Source organism: Lynx canadensis, chromosome D1 (assembly GCF_007474595.2).
Source record: "Lynx canadensis isolate LIC74 chromosome D1, mLynCan4.pri.v2, whole genome shotgun sequence".
Classification (NCBI taxonomy): domain Eukaryota; kingdom Metazoa; phylum Chordata; class Mammalia; order Carnivora; family Felidae; genus Lynx; species Lynx canadensis.
In genome coordinates this window covers 43,687,404-43,707,617 of record NC_044312.2, presented here as the reverse complement: position 1 = coordinate 43,707,617, position 20,214 = coordinate 43,687,404, and the positions used below count along the sequence as shown (strand labels likewise).

The window sequence follows — 20,214 nt, the reverse complement described above, 5'->3', positions numbered from 1 at the left end:
CCAGGACAATAATTCACTTAAATTTTTTCAGCTAAAATCTATCATATAAGTGTAGGACTTAAAAGATACAAATAAATTATTCAATTTTCCTTTGTGGTTCAATGATTTAAAGAAAATTCTTATATTCCTCATTTTCTAAACGTTTACTGCATGTCTGGAACTGTTTTATTGTTGTGCTTACATTAAATCACATAGTAATTTAATTCAAAGTGGCTTTAAGTGTCCCCTTAGGATAGATGGGAGTTTATCTTTGGCATTCCACCTCTTCCTTACAATGCTGTAAAATCTAACCGGAAATTTTATCAAGGACTCATTTCTACCTACATGTTTGTTCCTGAATATCCTTAGTTCTCTAAATTAAGATGAAAACTTCTTTTTATTAGGTTATCAGAGTACAAACCTCCCTCATTCGGAAGCAATGGAAAGAGTGAGGAAAATGGAGACAGATCCCAGTCAATGATTTCCCAGGAATTCATTTTATCCATTTACTACATGGGTAATATTCTATAGCTAAGGGAATTTGTTTTGTTTCGTCATTATTAATGCATGATCATTGAAAGAATCAACTATCTCAAATATTCACTAAAAAGAAATGACCGCCCAAGTCTGGTGCCCTGCCCACTCTACCTGAATGACTTGTGTCACCATTCTGAGAGAACTTAATTGCTGCTTTGCTTTTCCAACTTCATTCAAGTTAGTTGTCACTAGGTGGCAGTGTTACTTTCATGTTTCAAATTCTACCTGTCAAGGTCTCTAAAACATAATTAACTGAGAAATCTATACGTAATTTTAAAACTATGAATATATTTTAGATGAGCAAATACAAAGAAAACATAGCTTCCTCCTTGTTATGGACTGGATGTCTGTTCCCCCCAAGTTCATATGATGAAACCTAATGTCATAGTATTTGGAGGTAGAGCTTGGGAGAGTTTACTAGGTTTAGATTAAGTTTTTGAGGGTAGGGCCCCCATTATGCAATTAGTGCTTTTATAAGAAGAAGAAAAGGCCACAGCTCTCTGTAGACTCTCTGTGAGGACAGAGCAAGGTGGCTCTCTGCAAACCAGGAAAGGGATCTCACCAGACCAATTCTGCTGGCACCTTGATCTTAGACTTCCCAGCCTCCAGAACTGAAGTAAACATTCGTTAAGCCACCTAATCTATAGTATTTTGTTATAGCAGACTGACCTAATGTAATCCTATAGAAAAATCATAAGGAAATATGCCATTTGAAGCAAGTTATAAAATAATATAACATCTGGGTATAACAAGTATATGGTTATTTTTCTAAAAATCTCAAACACATGGTTTCTTATCTTAAATCTGCTATTTAATATTCATCTTGAGCTAGTTAACTGTCCTTTTCTGCAAAATTAAGAGGGATAATTTTTCTTATCTGTAAAATGAATGTAATATGGTATGATACAATAATCCTAGCTCTTAGAACTTTTGTGAAAACTAAAAAAATCAGTCTAAAATATGCAAGCACTATACAAAATTAATTTATTGCCTTGGTGTCGCTATATCGCATCTTTTCTCTAAATTTTCTCTTCTATGCTTCTACTGTAAATGTTATCTGTTCCATTATATCATTCATTCAATACATATTTTGTGTGATATGTACATATCCCAAGGCACCAGGAGTTCTAAAACAGAGAATGCCTATTCCTTAAGATGTTTGCATTTTAGTAGGGGAAACAGACACTAATCAAATAGCTATATAATCAAATGTAAATTCTAACAATGATCAATTCTGTGAATGAGAAATACAGAGTATGAGCACGTATAACAGGAAATGAAAGCTAAATAAGAAGGTCAGGAAGGCTTCCCCAATTACCTGAAAAGTGAACTGAGATCTTGAGGGTGATAGTACAAGTCATTCAAAAAGGAGAAAGACATCCACGCAGAGAAAACCAGCGTGAAAACCAATGCACAGCAAATGGGAATATGGTGTATATATGAGAATTTAATAGCAGGTCAGGATTCCAATCCAAGGATTGGAAATTGAGGGTGCCACAACATAAAACTGGAGAAGGGATAGACCTGGCTGGCTTGTGTAGGTCACATTAAGAATGTGTGTCTTTATCCCAATATCAGTGCAGAGTGAATGTGTTTTAAGTAGGACGGCGGTATAAAGAGGTGAGAATGTGCTAATGATTAGTCTGAAGGAAGTATGCAGAGCAAATTGGAAGAAAGTAATTTGGGCCATCACATTTCTTTGTGCAGCTAATCATCACAAAAATTTTGAGACAAGAATTACATCTTACGGTAACTATGACCCAGTCTTGCATATAGAAAGGATCCAGTTTTGACTAAATATGGTATGCATAAGTGAATTTATTTTGCTAAATACTTTACTGAAACATGTACCTCTAAAACTGGAGTACTAAAAGAGCCTACCCCACACCCCACTGTCCCCCAGAGTCTCACTCCTTCTATGATTGCTCTGACCAAAGGTAATCTACGCTTCTGTTGAATTGTTTCAGAGACAGCAGCCATTCCACTGTCAAAAACCTCTTTTGCTTTCTTACACTTACATGAAGTCCATGTCTCTGTAACTTCCACCCACCAGGCACCTCTAGATAATAATATTCCTAACCTGAAGATAAAAGAATGATTTCTTAGTCCAATCTTGTTTTCTTCATGCTAAACACAATTAGTTGTCTCTGAAATTCTTGAAAAAATTTTAGGACTCCCTCTCACCTCGGTGACTTTTCACAGTTCACCAGAATTCAGTACATCCTCAACATAGACTAATAGTAGCAGGCAGTACTGAAGAGCCTCATCTCCCTCACAAAGCACATGATTGATCTCTGCTAATTCTAAGACTGTGCTATATCATAGGGCAACTATGTTACATAATGGCTCATCTTGAGTTTACAACATAAGAGATTTCTCCCATGAGTTACTACAAAGCAATGACCCCTATCCTACAGTGGAAAAAAAAAAAAAAAATGAAGGTGAGAGAGAGCATATATATATGCAAGAATGATATGGTTTTAGACTATTCTATCATATTGGGTATAGATACTATATTCTGATATTTTTTTCTTCTCAATTTTGCTTTAGCTGAAAACTTTACATTCATGTTTTCCACCTCTCCATCCAAGTGTTTGACAGACCTATTAAAGTGTAACAAAATCCCGTGGAAATAGTTGACTTGCAAAAAAAAAAAAAAATAAAAAAAAAAAAATAAAACCTTTCTGGTAAATTAACTTTCAAATGAACATTTTGCTCTCAAATGGGAAGTTTCAGCTCAGGTCATGATTTCATGATTCATGGGATCGAGTCCCACTTTGGGCTATGTGCTGACAGCACAGAGCCTGCTTGGGATTCTCTCTCTCTCTCCCTCTCTCACTCCCTCTCTCTCTCCTCATAGGGCCAACTGGCTATACTTTTATATTTAATGCTGCTCCTGGATGCATTACCCAGACTAGTCATTCCAAGTTTCACCCCGTATCTCCATTCCCCATCCATGGCTCATGCATTGTCATTCCTTCTGTTTGTGATAGCATTCCACCTCTTCCAACCTCCACACTTCCTCTACAGAACTTTACACATTATATTGTAATATTTTACCTGTTTATCTCCTTGTGCCCCCCCCCCAAAGTTAGAGAGTGGCAGCACTGCAAAATGGCAATGCCCAAACTGCCTCTTGTTGTTGGGGACCTCAAAAATTCATGCTTGTTAATAGTGAAAATTGTCTTGAAAAAGTACTCCTTGAGGAAAATATGCTTTTAGCAATGAAAGCCAAAGAAAAGTAACCATGAGACAGTTACATGAACAAAGAGAGAAAACCCCATAGTCTACAGAATTTTCCAAAGCAATGGTATTTTTTATTGTCTTTATAGTAACCATGACAGACAATCAGAACAATTTAGTTTTCCTATACCTCTAAATCAAACTTTTGGTCATAGTTTAAATTTCACTTTGTACCATTAATATATTATAAAAGAGATATAAATTTAGAATATGATAGCTATTTCATGCAGACAAGATTGTACTTAAGGATTAAAAAAATGATATTTCAATGAAAGGTTACTTCAAAAGTTGACTACCTATTTTGACACAGTTTCATATGAAAATAATGGATAAAATGCCATGAGCTATCAGAAAGCAGTTAATAATAATTGGAGTAATTATTTCTTTAAAAAAATTTTACAATAAACTACCAATTCAGTGGTCTTGGGGTATATCCAAAAGCTCATGAATGTCCCTTATTCCATTATAAGCTATAATTCATGCCAAATGATCCTAGCTGGTTTCTGTCAACTAACTGCCCTGGAAACTTTTAACTATGATGTAATTTTTGACTCAAGTCGACCTCTCTTCCAATCTATAATCCTTTTTTTTTTAACACTGTCTCTAAAGAAAGAAGCTGGAGGAAAAAATTTGTTTCCATATAATTAAAGGGACCACTAAAAGAACAGAAGTCATCCTGACTTTACATCCATATTTCCTCATGCTTAACTCAAATCTTTCTTTTATATGTCATCACCCTTCATTCTACCCTTTCTAGAAATAAACTTTCTTTCATTTTCAGTAGGACTACAGTAGAAATGTAGTCTTTCCTTAGAAGTCTATTATAACTCAGAAAGAAATGTAGCTCTTACATAGAGAGAAGAAAGCAGGATTGTAACATGGTATTTCTGTCCGGATTTTGTCCACCTTGTTTTTCCTGTGCCAAAAGCCCAGAGAACAGAAGAGATTCACTTCTAGACCATGTGTCTGTCTACAAAAGTTAAAGTTCAACATAAATGGGATCCAGAATTGCATTGAACACATTCCTGGCTTTCTACAGGCAATGCTGTCTACTGAACAGGTCACCAGATTAAGAGGTATGGCATTTTTATCACAGCTAATACCTGTGACCTCTACCAAGGTCATTGCCTCTAAAATGTAGAATTGCAGAACTTAACAAAACAATAATAAAAACCTCCTCCACTTTCTCTCATAGACCTATTCTAAAAGGTAAAAATATATCAAATAAAAATGGTTTGACCTTTTTAGCTGACAAAATGGATTTTTTTTTAATTCACCCTTTACATTCCTGTGGATGTTCACTGCTTATCTCTCTCTTATCTTCTACTCCTATCTACAGCACAAGAACAAGGATCTCAAGAATTACAGTGCATTTGCTTTCATGTCATTGCTACATTTCTTCCTCCTGCAGGAATTATTCATGCACAGGGAAAGGCACCAAGGAATGGCATGTATTTTGTAGAGCATGGGTGGCTGGAAAGCTGAGACAGACCCTGTTTCTCCTCCATCACAGATCCAGCACATCTGATCACAATTACTGAATATTTATTTAGTCACCCTCAGCTACTCTTCATCAGAAACAATCATTCCAAAACCTTGCATCATTCTTCCTCATCTTTAAACCATTTTTAATTTCTCAACATTCCTCCTAAGATTTAGAAGCCAAAACAGATATACTAGTGGCTTGAATGCATGGAATAATTTTTGGAAGGAAACAACAGTCATAGCAATGGTACGTTCTCACTTGGTTAAGACTGCAATCAGACTATCCATAATGACATATATTAAAACTCATGGACTGAATATAGGATTTCAATATTAAGATTTTTCTCACACGAGTGTCAATTAAGCATTTCTATTTTACTCCTCCTGAACTCAATCCTATTTGTTAATAACTCTTCTTCATTGAATCTATAAAGCTATCTTTAAGTGCTATCTTTGCCCTCAAAACACTAGCAATCTAGTTAGCTAACTCGGCTTGTCTTTTAACCCTAGCTTTCAACTTTGAATCCAGGTGAATTTCTTCTAGTCTTTCTTTAGAGGAAATCAAAACAAAACAAAATGAAAAACTGTCTCCAAGAAGAAGCTGTCAATTCTAAGAAAAAGAATTCTGGATGCATCAAAATGCCCAAAATACCTGAGAAAGTAGGTGCTCAGTAAAATGGACTGAATGAATGGACTGTTTGGTACAGACTATCTGTCTAAACTTCCTGATGCATACATATTTACACATTAGACTCTTCCAACAAATTCTTCAGAGTTTAACTGGTCAACTTACAGTGTAGAACAACACATTCCATCAAATGTAAGATGATAAATCGGTATAGGAGAGGAAGTATAAATCAAAAATAATCTTTTTTTCCCTAAAAAGCTAACACTTAATAGGTCCAAAATAACTCATGTTGGAATTTCTTAAAAAAAAAAAAAAAAAAAAAAAACAGCACACAGACATACTTGTCCAAGTGTGCATGTAAACTTCTACAAGGATTCTCACTGCAGTATGGTATGTGATATAAAAACAAAACAAATACAACTAAAATGACTAACAGTGGAGAAATATACAACAAATTAACTACACATTATGGGATAGTATTTAGCCATTGGAAATAAGTGAAACTTGTATAATGGAAATTAAATAACAATATCCATAATATATTGCTGAATTAATATGCAGGTGCATATATGTGTATTTGTATATATAGGCATATATATAGAGAGATAGATGCAGACTAGATTAACACAGATTATATAGATTCTATGTTTATAGATTATACAGAAGTCATTAGTTACCTCTTAGATGTAAAGGGGAGTTTCTAATTTTTTTTCTATTGTGACACCAGTATTCAAGGTACAGAAGTATGTATTTCTTTTGAAATGTACTTTATTTTAACAATTAAGTACCAAGAACTAAACAGATAGATTACAATAAGAAATTCACAGTAAGTATAATTAAATGAGTTATTATACTTTGAAATTCTAATAACATAGCCAAAGGAAATAATTATAAAAACAGAGGGGGGTATTCTGTACAATGATTTTTTTTTTAACTTTATTTATTTATTTTGAGAGAGCATGCAGCATGAACAGGGGAGGAGCAGAGAGAGAGAGGGAGAGAGAGAGAATCCCAGGCAGGCTCCATACTGTCAGCACGAAGCCCGACATGGGACTCAAACTCCCAAACCATGAGATCATGAACTGAGTCAAAATCAAGAGTCAGACACTTAACCAAGTGAGCCACCTGGGTTCCCCACAATGTTTTTCACAGCATTTTCTGGAATAGTGAACAGAAGCCAACTGGATGTCTAAAAATTTGGGAATTTTTTTTAATTTTTTCTTTAATGTTTTTATTTATTTTTCAGACAGAGAGAGACAGAGTATGAGCAAGGGAGGAACAGAGAGAGAGGGAGACACAGAATCCAAAGCAGACTCCAGGCTGAGCTGTCAGCACAGAGCCCGACGCGGGGCTCGAACCCACGGACCGTGAGATCACGACCTGAGCCGAAGTTGGACACTTAACCGACTGAGCCACCCAGGCACAAATTTGGGAATGTTTAAGATAGGTGTATTTGTATTTATTCAGTGAAATATTAAAAATAAGAAATGTATGTTTAATGATGTAAGCTTCATAATCTATAACAATAGAAATAAATCTAATGTAATATTTAACACTAAATGTTAAAAGGAAAATACAAAATTGTTTATTCTAAATGATCATATCTAAATGAACTTTATTTAAAGTTCAGGATCAACAGGACAATATAGGATAGGAAAGGACAGTAGAAGACAAAATAGGATGCAACAGGACAGGGCGGGACAGGACCAGACAGAACAGGACAGGATGAAATAGGACAGAACAGGATGGGACAGAACCAGGCAGGAACAGGAAAGAGGGCAAGTTATAATGAGTGACATTACAGCTGGCAAGGGATGGGGGGTTCCAGTTAATGAACAGAAGAACTACTGGGATCATGGGAGGGCGTGAGAACAGTTACTGGTTCTTTACCACTACTACAACTTAAATGGGTCTCAACATTAAATATCACCAAACTGAAGGACAACTAACCTGTTCAAATTGTAACACACCATAGGATCTTTCTATATACTCGTTAATATGGTTTTTAGTGAGATTAAGATAAAGGTGGAGGTGATGTCAAACATGGAGCACTTCTAAAAATGGACACTCAGTTGTATTTACTGGTTTGCAGTGAGAAATCTAAAGGTTACTTGATGACTAAAGGGATGAAAGCAGCAAATACTTTAAGTATTATTTAATTTCTGTATTCCCATGGCTTTTTTCTTCTGTGTTGCCCATAATATTAACCATTTAAACAAACAAACAAACAAAAAGTCATATAAACAGTAATGGTAAGGGGCTCCTGGGTGGCTCAGTCAGTTGAGTGACCGACTTCGGCTCAGGTCGTGATCTCACTGCTCGTGAGTTCGATCCCCATGTCGGGCTCTGTGCTGATAGCTCAGAGCCTGGAGCCTGCTTCAGATTCTGTGTCTCCCTCTCTCTCTGCCCCTAACCCACTCGCATTCTGTCTCTGTCTCTCTCAAAAATAAATAAACATTAAAAAAATTAAAATAAAAAACAGTTGTATTAAAATAACAGTTACGGGAAAAGAAACAATGATAACACATACAACATCAGACTTAGAAGTATAGGAAATGAATTAATCTAGGAGAGAACATGTAAAAGATAGGTAGATAGAGTGGAATGAATTATAGAAAAGATAAACAGGGCACCTGGGTGGCTCAGTCAGTTAAGCATATAACTCTTGATTTTGGCTCAGGTCATGATCTCATGGTTCGTCAGTTCAAGCCCCTTACGGGACTCTTCACTGCGGAGGCTACTTGGGATTCTCTCTCTCCCTCTCTGACCCTCCCCTGCCCATGATCCCCCACCTCTCAAAATAAATAAACAGAAAGAAAAACATACTGCTACCTGCAAAATCTCTTTAAATAATTTAGAAGGTATACATTGTATGAAATGAGTTGAGTTAATTTCTCTTCAGTGCTGGAAATTTTTAGTCATTAGCAACCATTTATAAACAGATTTCAACATCAAAACATTTTTAACTTCAAAATGTAGCCTGAAAGAAATGATTCCAGCACTGTCTACTACAACTTCCCAGAAAGGGAAGTCATACTCCTTTTTCTAAGTTTATTTATTTATTTTTGAGAGACAGAGAGAGAGAGAGAGAGAGAGAGAGAGAGAACCAGTGGGGGAGGAGCAAAGAGAGATGGGGACAGAGGATCTCAAGCAAGCTCCATACTGACAGCAGACAGCCTGATGGGGGCTCGAACCCACAAACTGTGACATCATGACCTGATCCAAAGGTGGACACTTAACTGACTAAGCCACTCAGGAGCTCCAGGAAGTCATGCTTTTTGAAGGCCTCATACTCATTTCTTCCTCATCCTACTCAATCCTCTCCACAAAACACAAAACAAAACCCTATAAGAGGTATTAGGTTAAACTATGTTAAAGTGCCATTTTTGTAAGACAGAACATTTTAATACTGGAATTTTTATGTAGTTCAACTTAATATTATAATTCTCAATTTAAAATTGAGGAAACATAAGCTTTTCTTATGTTCGAAACTATTTCAATATATTACTTAAAAACACATTTCTTAAAAGGCAAAGTCATGACAAACTTGGTCAGTTTGTCTACAAAATCCATGTTCTTTTCATTACATTATATTGTTTCCATTGATATTTTGGAATCTTCACAGGTATTACTATATTTGAAATTTAAACTAATAGTCCATACTGAGGAAAAGGTCACAGACACTTGGTTTTAACAAGAATTAGAACACATGTCATATAAGACTTCAACAAATTAAATTTCATATATCTAAAATCTGTGGGTTTAACAAGATATATTGTCTTCTTTAAGAACAACATGTTCAAGGGGCATCTGGGTGGCTCAGTTGGTTGAGCATCCAACTTCGACTCAGGTCATGATCTCATAGTTCATGAGTTCAAGCCCCACATTGGGCTCTGTGCTGACAGCTCAGAGCCTGGAGGCTGCTTCGGATTCTGTGTCTCCTTCTCTCTCTTCCCCTCCCCTGCTTATTTGCTCTCTCTCTCAAAAATAAACATTAAAAAAAAAAAAAGAATGACATGTTCAAGCTTTAAAACAAGTACAAGACTAGTTTTCTTCAGGCAAAGCAAAATTAAGTAAACTTATAGACCCATTGTAAGTATAAGCTCTTCTAAGATGTTCATTTGACTCATTCCTCCCCTCTTACATTTTATAAAATGTGCAAGATCAAAATGAATAATTCAGTGATGGGTTCTACACAGTCCAAGCCAAGCCCCACCCCTACAGAAAAATTCCATGGGAGGTAACAAATGGGATACAGACAATGCCCAACAGCAAAGGCTAGTTCTCAAGTGAAGAAGAACATTCATATTGAAGCTCTGCATTCTTGTGGCTTAATATGAGTCATTTCTTTTTCCAACTGGAATCCATTAATATAGACCACTGATGAAACTTTGTTAGTTTTGCCTTTCGATAGTCTGAGCTATAAGGGCGGGTGGGGCGGGGGGGAGAGAGAGAAAGAAAAAAGTATTCTTCACCTTTGTTTGCGTAATTCAAAGCACTTTACAAATGTGTTTTTGGGTCCATGCTTTTCAGACTAAGAGAATTAACAAAGCTTAAAGGCCCAAAGTAACTTCTCAAAAGCAACTTGGCCAAGGGAAATCAGTGAGAGGTAAAAGTACTCTTATCACCCTGTTTCAACATATTTTCAAGAGGTGGTTCTTCTTTTCTTGTTCCACAATTCTCTTGGGGCACCCTCACCAGCCTGGAAACCAATGTCCTCATTCAAGGTAAGGTGACAGCCAGTTACTCAGGTAAGATGCTAATCAGAAGGCACAAGTCAGAGCATTTGGGGCGTGGGGGAGGAAGTTAGCAAAGAGAATCAAAAGTGTAGCATGGAGAAAAAAGAAACTTGTATGGATCACTACCATTTCATATCCTTCCTATGCACCTGAGCTTTTGAAGATCACATGAAATGAAATTACTTGCACTTTGAAATCAGCTATTTGATAATCCTGTCATAGGAAAAAGGAATATAGTCAGAAAGGCATTCACCACAAATCATTTCTTAGATTTATCTTAGTGCTGAAGTGCCTACTTGTTTTTTTTTTTTAATTTCAGGTTATAAAATACTTTCACTTTGTGTACCTCACTCATCTCTTCTTGCCTTTAACTCTGATATCCTTGGTATGCGTCTGGAGACCTTTAACAATTTCCTAGTTCATGAAAACCATTAAAGCATGTAATTTAAAGCAAGTTCCCCATAGAACTTGTGTTTGATTCATTTATCCATAGATAGGCATCAATGTCAAATTCAAGTTTCCAATTTCTAAAATCGTAAACATTCTACTGCTCATGCAAAGTCCATCTCCTCCTTAATCTACTTTTTCTCTAGTCCCACTCTGCCAAAACACTAAAGAAACTACTTCTCACAAGGTCTTTTACCACATTGCTCGATTACAGTCACATCACACAGTTCCATTAAATTGGGGATACTGGGGCGCCTGCGTGGCTCAGTCAGTTAAGCTTCCGACTCCTGATTTCAGCTCAGGTCATGGTCTTAGGGTTCATGAGATCAAGCCCCACAATGCGCTCTGGGCTGGCAGTGCAGAGCCCACTTGGGAGTCTCTCTCTCCCTTTCTTTCTGCTCCTTCCTCGCTTGCTCTCTTTCTCTCTCTCTCAAAAATAAATAAGTGAACGTTAAAAAAATAAAATAATATAAGTTCTGGAACCAGGATGTTTGGGTTGAAGTCCCACCTCTGTCACTCAGGAACAAGTTACAGAATTTCCCTAATTCAGCTTCTCAGCTGAAAAATTAAAAATATCTACTCCTTAGGGTGCCTGGGTGGCTCAGTCAGTTAAGTGCCCGACTCCCGATTTCAGCTCAAGTCATGATCTCATGGTATGTTCATGAGTTTGAGCCTCATGCTGGATTCTGCAGTGGCAGTGTGGGGCCTACTTGGGTTTCTCTCTCCCTCTCTCTCTTCCCCTCCCCTGCTCATGCTCTCTTGTTCTCTCTCTCAAAATAAATAAACATTAAAAAAAGTATATCCACAGGATGTATAGAAAGATTAAACAAATTAGTCCATACAAAGCTATTAGACTAAAACCTGCTATCAAGACAGTCCTCAATGAATGTAATCTGCTATTAATGTTACTAATATTATTAATAACAAAATGAAGAAAGATTTGAAAATCTCTGATTTTAATTCCACCTCCCAATTCTATACTGTTTTGGATGGTATTGATAAAAGAAAATTATACAGAGGGCATTCAGATGTATATAACAAGGAAGTTAAACATTGCTAAAAGTCTGATGAATATTATGAAAACAGAAATAATTGAAATAAAAATGTCTCATAATACCTTAATTATTTGTCTGAGACAAATCTAAAACAACTATAATGCTGAAAATAATGTTATCTTGAGGGTAAATCAGTAATTTTCCTTGACTTCTTAAATTGCTAAACATCTAAATATCAGTTCACTTAAGATGGAAAGCTAGTGGTCTATACAGTGTGGTGTTTAATTTGTGCATATGTATTGTCAACTTAACGGACTGAATATTGGACCGAGAGGATTAATGGACCAGAAAAGTGACCAAGCCACTCATTCAGTGGGTGATGATGAGCAAATCACTTTAACTGCATTTTTCTGATTGAGAAAATGAGGAAGAAATCTAAGATACCAAAGCTTACTTCCAATTCTAAAATTCTACAATTCTCTATCTACCATAAACAGTTTAAGAATATGATTGCATCAATGAAATGTAAGTCATTTCACCTGTTTATAAAGAGGAAGTAAATCATTTTCAAATAATAGAGTGCTAGAAACAAACAAACAAAAAACACAAAGAACTATTCAGTTAAAAATATCTCCTGGATTGAAACCACAATACATACCTGGGCAAATCTAGGTAGTAACTATTATATTTTGTGCAATAAATGGAAAGAATTAATGATCAAGCCTTTTCTAGAAAATAATAGATGGTATATACTCCTTCTCAACAGAACTAAAGCCACCTGGGTCAGCTATGAAACCAATACCAACTTAAAATCCTGGGTCCATTTGTACAGAGACTCTAATCTTTGACCTTAACAAATTCACATGACATCAGATTTCTGTCTCAGAAAATTGTTAATTATGATAGAACTTCTAGGACTTTTGAGACGATAATGATTGACCAAAGAAAGATCATCACCAAGACTAGAAAAAAATCTCAGTGCTCACAGCTCTCTTCCAATTAACATACATATCTCAATCAAAGTTTAAAAAATGAGGGGCACCTGGCTCAGTAGGTTAAGCGTCCAACTCTTGATTTTGGCTCAGGTCATGACCTCACTGTTTGTGAGATTGAGCCCCACTTTGGGCTCTGTGCTGATAGCCTAGAGCTTGCTTAGGATTCTCTGCCTCCCTCTGTGTCTGCCCCTCCCCGGTTTGTGCTCTGCCCCTCTCTCTCTCTTTCAAAATAAATACATAAACATTTTTTTTGGGGGGGTTAAAAAAAAAAAGAGAAGATCTTCATGACCATGCAGCAGATCTAAAATAATAATTGTGAGGGGCACCTGGCTGGCTCCATCAGTAGAACCTACATCTCTTGATCTCAGGGTTGTAAGTTCAAGCTCCATGCTGGGTGTAGAGATTACTTAAAAATAAAATACTTTAAAAAAATAAAATAATAACTGTGTGACAAAGCAACAAAATTAAATTTCTCATTATGGCACCATGGGAATAACTGGGATGAAATTAAACAGTCATTAAACAAATGTTAGTTTAGGAGGAAAAAGGTATAAAATGAAGACACATTGAATCTGGTACCATAAAACACATTCTCTTTTCAAATTAACATGTTCTTATCATTTAAATTATATCTGTTAATTATTAAATGTCAGAAATATAACTCAGAAACAGGTGAACTTGAGTATGAAGGCTTCTATGGATAATATTTTGAGTTGAACTGCTCCAACATTTCAAAAAATCTAGGAAACGAAAGTTGAGTTGGTCACAACACATTAGGACTTTCTAGTAAAGTACAAGCAATCACATTTTCCATTCCTTGAAAATAAATAAATCAAAAATAGATGTCATCTTAAAAAATCAAAGTACTCCTTTATTTAAAAGGTTGTTAGGGAAGTAGGAGGGGGTTATTGTTTGGTTGTGTGTGAGTGTGTGCGTATGTATGTGTGTGTGTTGTTTTGCTTCCCTCAAAAGACTTTCGTTTCTTCATAGCTTAATTTTAAGATTCCAAAACTCACAGCATGTCATAATTAAACATCTCCTAGGAAGTACACAGTCTGATTAGCACATTAACTCAGGCATAAACCAGCCGTGACCATGCTGCCTCCAGGTCTGGGTCAGACCAGCCTGGGAAAGAACAGTCATGATGAAAACTCCTTAAGATACATTAACCTCAATGTTATTTTATCTTCCATCAGTTTAGATCTTCTTTTTTCTATCAATTCTTATGCAATTGTTTTAATCGTTAATTCTGGTCTGAACAATCACCCAATCTTTTAAAAATAAAAAAATAAAAAAATGGGTACACTGGTTCTGAGAATTAAATGATTTTACCTTCATTCTCAAAGGTTCCCACCACCAAAAAGTTCTGATATTTAGAGAGAAGAGATCTGTTTATAGTTACACACCAATAACTAGAGCCCACAACTTCCCATCCAATATCAACTCCTGTTTTGGAGACAGAGAGCAAGAAAACTACCCACATCCCGATGTCCTTTTATTGGGCTGGTTAGTGGCCAGCTGTTTGCTGTAAAACAAAATGATACATGCATATGACCATGAAAGTAGGAATATTTTCCCCCACAGTCTACACTCACACTGTCCAAGATGGAGCCACTCACTGCAGGGAGTTACTGAGCATTTGAAGTGTATGTAGGCCCACCTACCAAGAAACTGAGTTTTTAGGTTTATTAATTTTTTTTTTAATTTAAACTTAAAGCTGAGGGGAGCCTGGGTGGCTCAGTTCGTTAAGCATCCAACTCTTGACTTTGGCTCAGGTCATGATCTCATGGTCCATGAGTTCCAGCCCCGCATCAGCCTCACCTCTGGGCTGACAGCGTGGAGCCAGGTTGGGATTCTCTCTCTCTCTGTTCCTCCCCCACCCACGCTAGGCTCTCTTTCTTTCTCTCTCTCTCTCTCTCTCTCTCTCTCTCTCAAAATAAATAAATAAACTGTACAAATTAATTAATTAATTAAGAGCTGACACTCCTTTGTGTTATCAGAAAATGTTTAAATAAGTTTGGAACAACGTGGGTATGTGGATTCATTCACTTTTTGATTTGTAGAATTTTACAAAATCTAAACACAGGTCAAGTATTTCTGAGGAAAATTTGGTGACTGAATTTTCATGTGCACAAGTGTAAAATGCATACTATATTTCAAAGAGTAGGCAACAGCATATAGAATATCTCATGAATATTTTTACAAATACTGACTACATGTTTAATACTTCAATCTATTACAATACTTTGGATATTGTTATTATTTAAAATAAAATAAATTATTAAATTTAATGCCACTGCTTTTTACTTTTCTAGTGGGCTATAGAAAATTTTTAATTGCATATGACTCATACTACATTTCTATTGGGCAGCAATGATGGTGAGTAACAGTAACCAGTGACATAAGTATCAGAGATGAGCCAGTGAAGTGATTTAGAAAATCTGCGTAGCATGAGCAAAAAGCAAAAAAGGTCAGGCAGGACTGTATTCGCATCCTAGCTCTGACACTGAACAAGTCGCCAGCTTCCTCGGCCTACATTTTCCTATGTGTAAAATGGGAAGAATAGTTTCCTCGCATAAACAAAAACATTTGTAAAGTGCCTGCTATATCATAGTAATAAAGAAACAGTTGAATAGTTGTTTTTCAGTAGAAAGCAGAGATCTCAACCTACTAAGAATTAACTACTTCTCAATATCTATGCCTTCTTGCAAATGGGCTATATTCTGTGGACCCTTTCTTCCCCTAATACTAGTGCAACTTTATTATTACCTTACTCTTAAAGATGAGTAACAGCAACCTTTATACTCAATGTTATTATCAAAATATTCAACAACTGGAGGTACTTTTTCCATTTGTGTCTTCTAGTGGAAGCAAATTCATTTCCAGGAATACCATCATGATTTTTATGAACCTAGGATTCACCTTAAAGACACTTAATAATATCAGAATACTTATTATGTTCTTTTCAGGCTTTCTAAAATTCATCACAGTGGGACCTTGTTCTTATGAGTGTTTAGTAGGCCCAAAGACACTCTATCTGTGACCTTAAGTTAATAATAATGAAGCATAGTTATTAAACATGTAAAATATGGGAGCCAGAAATATTTATTTAAAAATTAATTATATCTTATTGTTATACTCTATTTTCTTTGCGATTTGAAAAATGCCTGCAAATTCTTGTACTATGAAGTAATACCATAATAATCAAAAGATTAGGAAAGATAAGCTTAGGACAAATAAAATTAAATCCTCCTTCATAAGCAAATAGTTAAATTATAGAGTTCCTTTTTCACTAAAAAGTAGAGTAATATAGACTGAAAATATTCCAAAATGATTTAGATAAATTAATGCCTAGAAAACTCAATAGGTGATTACTGAAAAATGAGAAGTTTGGAAGTCATCTTTCACATTTCAGCAGGATGCCTAGAAGAAAAACCATCCTTCCCCATGGTGACTTTTCATACAATGTTGACTCCTGACAGGATGGCTTAAGGGTCAGCTCACTATGATACAATCATTCTTATGTTTCCATAAAACCTAATTTACAGGGCACCTGAGTAGCTCAGTCGGTTAAGTGTCCTACTTTGGCTCAGGTCATGACCTCTTGGTTCTAGGGTTCAAGGGTTCAAGCCCAGCATTGGGTTCTGTGCTGACAGCTCAGAGCCTGGAGCCTGCTTCAGATTCTGTGTCTCCCTCTCTCTCTGCCCCTCCCCTGCTCATGATCTGTCTCTCTCTCAAAAATAAGTAAACATTTTAAAAATATTTAAAAGAATTAAAAAATAAAAATTAAAAAAAAAAACTAATTTACAATGACCTCTCTCTTCTTTAATCTGTTTCTTGTATTTTTCACTCATAGTTTTCCATTTAGTCCTTTTATCATTTTTTCTTTATTCATCTGATGAATATTTACTGAGCCTTTCCTGTGTGCCAGCTGGTCTGCAGGCCTCACCATTGTACCTCACTAGCCTGTCATATTATTCAAACAAAAGCATTAATGTAAGATGGAAGTAGAGAGAGGCAAAACACACATAGCGTTGTTTTTGGGTTTTTTTTATTAGTTGGGTTATATGTGTGTGTATGTGTATATTCTTCATCATATCTGACTTGTCAACAAAAATAAATTTGAGGTTATCACACCGCATCCAAGTTCAGAAAAATTAACTCGGTTTCCAACATAATTTGTAAGTAAGTTATTATTTTAGCTTATACAAATGTCATAGAGTGAGATCCAATACTCAGTTGTGGCTTCCAACTTGTCTATTCTTAGATTTTATTTTAATACAAATATCTCCTGGTGAAAATGTACCACTTTTGATAGCAAAATTTACCATCATAACTCTTTAGAGTTTTCTTCAAGTTATTCATATAGTTACATAATAGGCCAGCTATCTCCTACTGAAAAATCTCGTGTTCACTAATTCACACCTAAGGGGGACTTTCTAGGGGAAAAAAAAAATTAAAAAGATAAGTCAGCAGACCTTTATATGTCTATTAGAAAAAATTTTTCTTAAGTTGTTTCTTCAATTATAAGTATTTACTTGTTTGATTTTCCATTAGACTATAAGCAACTTGAGGCCAGGGGCAAGCTCTTACTCTGTATGTACCCATTTGAAAAGTGCAGGTTTCACAACAGTTTGCTGGTTAAATGGAAGGTTGGTTGGATGAAAAACGAAAGAAAATTTCAGATTTAAGAGTTAGCAATGAGTTTAATCTTTGAGACTATTATTCTTAACCCATTAGTTAAAATCAGAGATGAGCAATGATTATGACATGTCGGTTAGGTTCATCAATTATAACATGTTATCGCCCTGGTTGGGGATGCTGATAATGGGGGAGGCTATGCATGTGTGGGGGTAAGGGAGCATATGGGAAATCTCTGTACCTTACTCTCAGTTTTACTGTGAACCTTAAACAGCTCTAAAAAAAAACAAAAAAAAAAAAAAACAAAAACAAAAAAACTCTTAAAAAAATAGGTGTTAAACTTAAAAATATCCATTGTGTGATCAATAGATAATGAAAAATAGTATTCTGTTATATAAAAACACCCGCTAACTAATTCAGCCGCAATTTATTGCAGTCTTAGCACGTACCAAGCACACTACTCTCAGAGCTGTGGCTTAAAGATAAATAAGATCTGTAAATGTAAAGCAGGAGTTGGAAAGCTGCTTCCACCAAATTCATGTGAGCTGATAGCAATTTTAAATCATCATTAAACTATGGAAAAGAAAACCATGGATCTATTACTCACAATGGGTTCTCTTGCCCAATGAAAAGGAAAGACAAAATCTACCTTTTCAGACATCCCAAAATTTTTCAATACATTTTATACTTTTTGCTTGTTGCTTAGAAAATGCTATCTCCTAATACAAAGTAAGAAGTCCTCAGTGCCTCTGTCTTTTGTTAAGGAGTCAAGGAGAAAGGGAGTGGAAATAATGAGATCAGAAATGTCATGGAATAGAGAAAAGAATATCAACATGAGATAAATCAGAGTGAAGTTCTGCACAAAATCATTCTCATATTAGACCAGAACCCTGCAACCATAATCAACCAGAAACCTAGGGTAAGATGTTGAGAAATGCCCAGAAATGAATAACTGCATTGGACACAGACTTTGTGAGAACTGGCAGTAAAAGGAAACAGTGCAGAAATCCGCCGGATAAGCTTATGGGCAGGCTGAAGGCTTGACTGGTAAAAACTACAAGCCCGTCATTGGCTGGTCCTGATGGTGAAGCAGATCCTTCAAGGCACTTGGCAGCTGGCAAGATGTAGCAACTTCTCTCAGGTACTACTAGCCTGGTATTGCAGGTTCATTCCTTTGACTTCAGCAGATAGTTATCTTTTGGTTCTTAAAAGATGGTTCTTTTAACATAGACGAGTGTAAATAATACATCAGGAAAACCTGACCGCTTTAGAGAATGACAAACCTTTCTGAAGTGAACAACCAATGTTTCTTTAATAGATGGAAAAATTGACCAAGCCTTGTAGCAATGTCTTCCCGCCTTAAACACATTCTACCAGGTCACCCAAGTCCCACTTACCCCTAACATCTGGTGGAGGTAGTGATACTCTGGCCCTTGGTTATACAGCAGGAAGGTTTTCCAGAAAAGCAAAACATTCAGGGAGAGCCAGACAAACTAGATCACACAAAGAAAGAGAGAAAACAAAAATTAAAAATAAACGTTACCTGATAAGTGGAAACCTCACGTGCATTCGTTGGACACAATACTTTCAGTGGAAGCTGGATTAGTAGTTGCAGAAAGCATTCTTAATTAACCAGCAAGCTGAAGACCACTCAGAGGAAAACAAATCTGACCTCACTCAGTCCCTGCACCTGAGATTAAGCATTCTGGGTTGCAAGCAGGTCTCCTAAACCATCTGCAAATATCCCCTGCAGCACAAAACGAGACTAAGAAATTAGTGACATCACCCAGTCCCGAGCATGGCATGTTGTTAAAATGCAACACCAAACAGAAACAATCCGGGAAAAGAGCAAAGGGGGAAAGAAGTTTAAAGGGTTAAGAAAAACTTGTGTTCACTAAAAGTGATCTCTCTTCCTCCACATCTGCTCTCCCAACAGTGTGCAGGAAAGTTCCCATGCACTTGGAGTAGGGGTGAGGGGAGGGTGTCGTTATTATCTCCAGGTATTAACAGCGGAAAGTTTTGTTAGTTCAGAATGTTGGAATTAGAGGCAAAACTTCCAACTTCCCACCCGCGCACGCTCAGAGAATGAATCAAAGTTGCTGCACGACAGACAAAACGCAGGGAGAGAGCCTTGCCCGCCATCCTACCAGGCAGAGGTGTTTAACCCCTTCGTTGGCCAGCCAGCTCCTCCAGGACACAGCCATGCCGCCGGCCCCGCCGCGCTGCGCTCTCCGGCCGCCGGCCCGCGAAGGAGCGGCGGCGGCCGGGACAGCGGTTACAGTTGTGCGGCCGGGGGGGGGGGGAGGGGGGGGAGCCGGGTGGGGACGGAGGGTCAAAGACTGAGTGGAAGCGGAGGCCGGCGCCGAGCCAGCCCGGGCGGGGTCTGCGCCCCGGAGCCGGGTCTTCCGGGCGCCGCGGCTGCGGCCCGCGCGGGGTCTGCGCTGCGCGCTCGGCGGCCCCGGCCCCGCGCTCGGAGCGCGCGCTCGCCGGCCCCGCCGCCCGGCTGCGCGAGTCTGCACCGCCGC

The 20,214-nt window shown here is 37.1% G+C and overlaps 1 protein-coding gene across 3 annotated transcripts in view; it reads right to left on the bottom strand.

The window, feature by feature from the left end:
- NOX4 (NADPH oxidase 4) overlaps positions 1 to 19,918 on the bottom strand; it is a 165,705-nt gene extending 145,787 nt beyond the window's left edge. For 2 of the 3 annotated variants that reach the window (XM_030333009.1, XM_030333010.1), the window contains exons 1-2: positions 19,837 to 19,918; positions 19,087 to 19,182 (exon numbers count right to left, since the gene is read on the bottom strand). In XM_030333009.1, the coding sequence (XP_030188869.1) occupies positions 19,087 to 19,182; positions 19,837 to 19,893 (153 nt within the window). In that variant the 5' untranslated portion in view covers positions 19,894 to 19,918. Of the gene's footprint in view, positions 1 to 19,086; positions 19,183 to 19,232; positions 19,307 to 19,836 lie in introns of those variants that run through there. The other variant, XM_030333011.1, reaches the window with a different exon arrangement.
- Between the last annotated feature and the right edge of the window lie 296 nt (positions 19,919 to 20,214).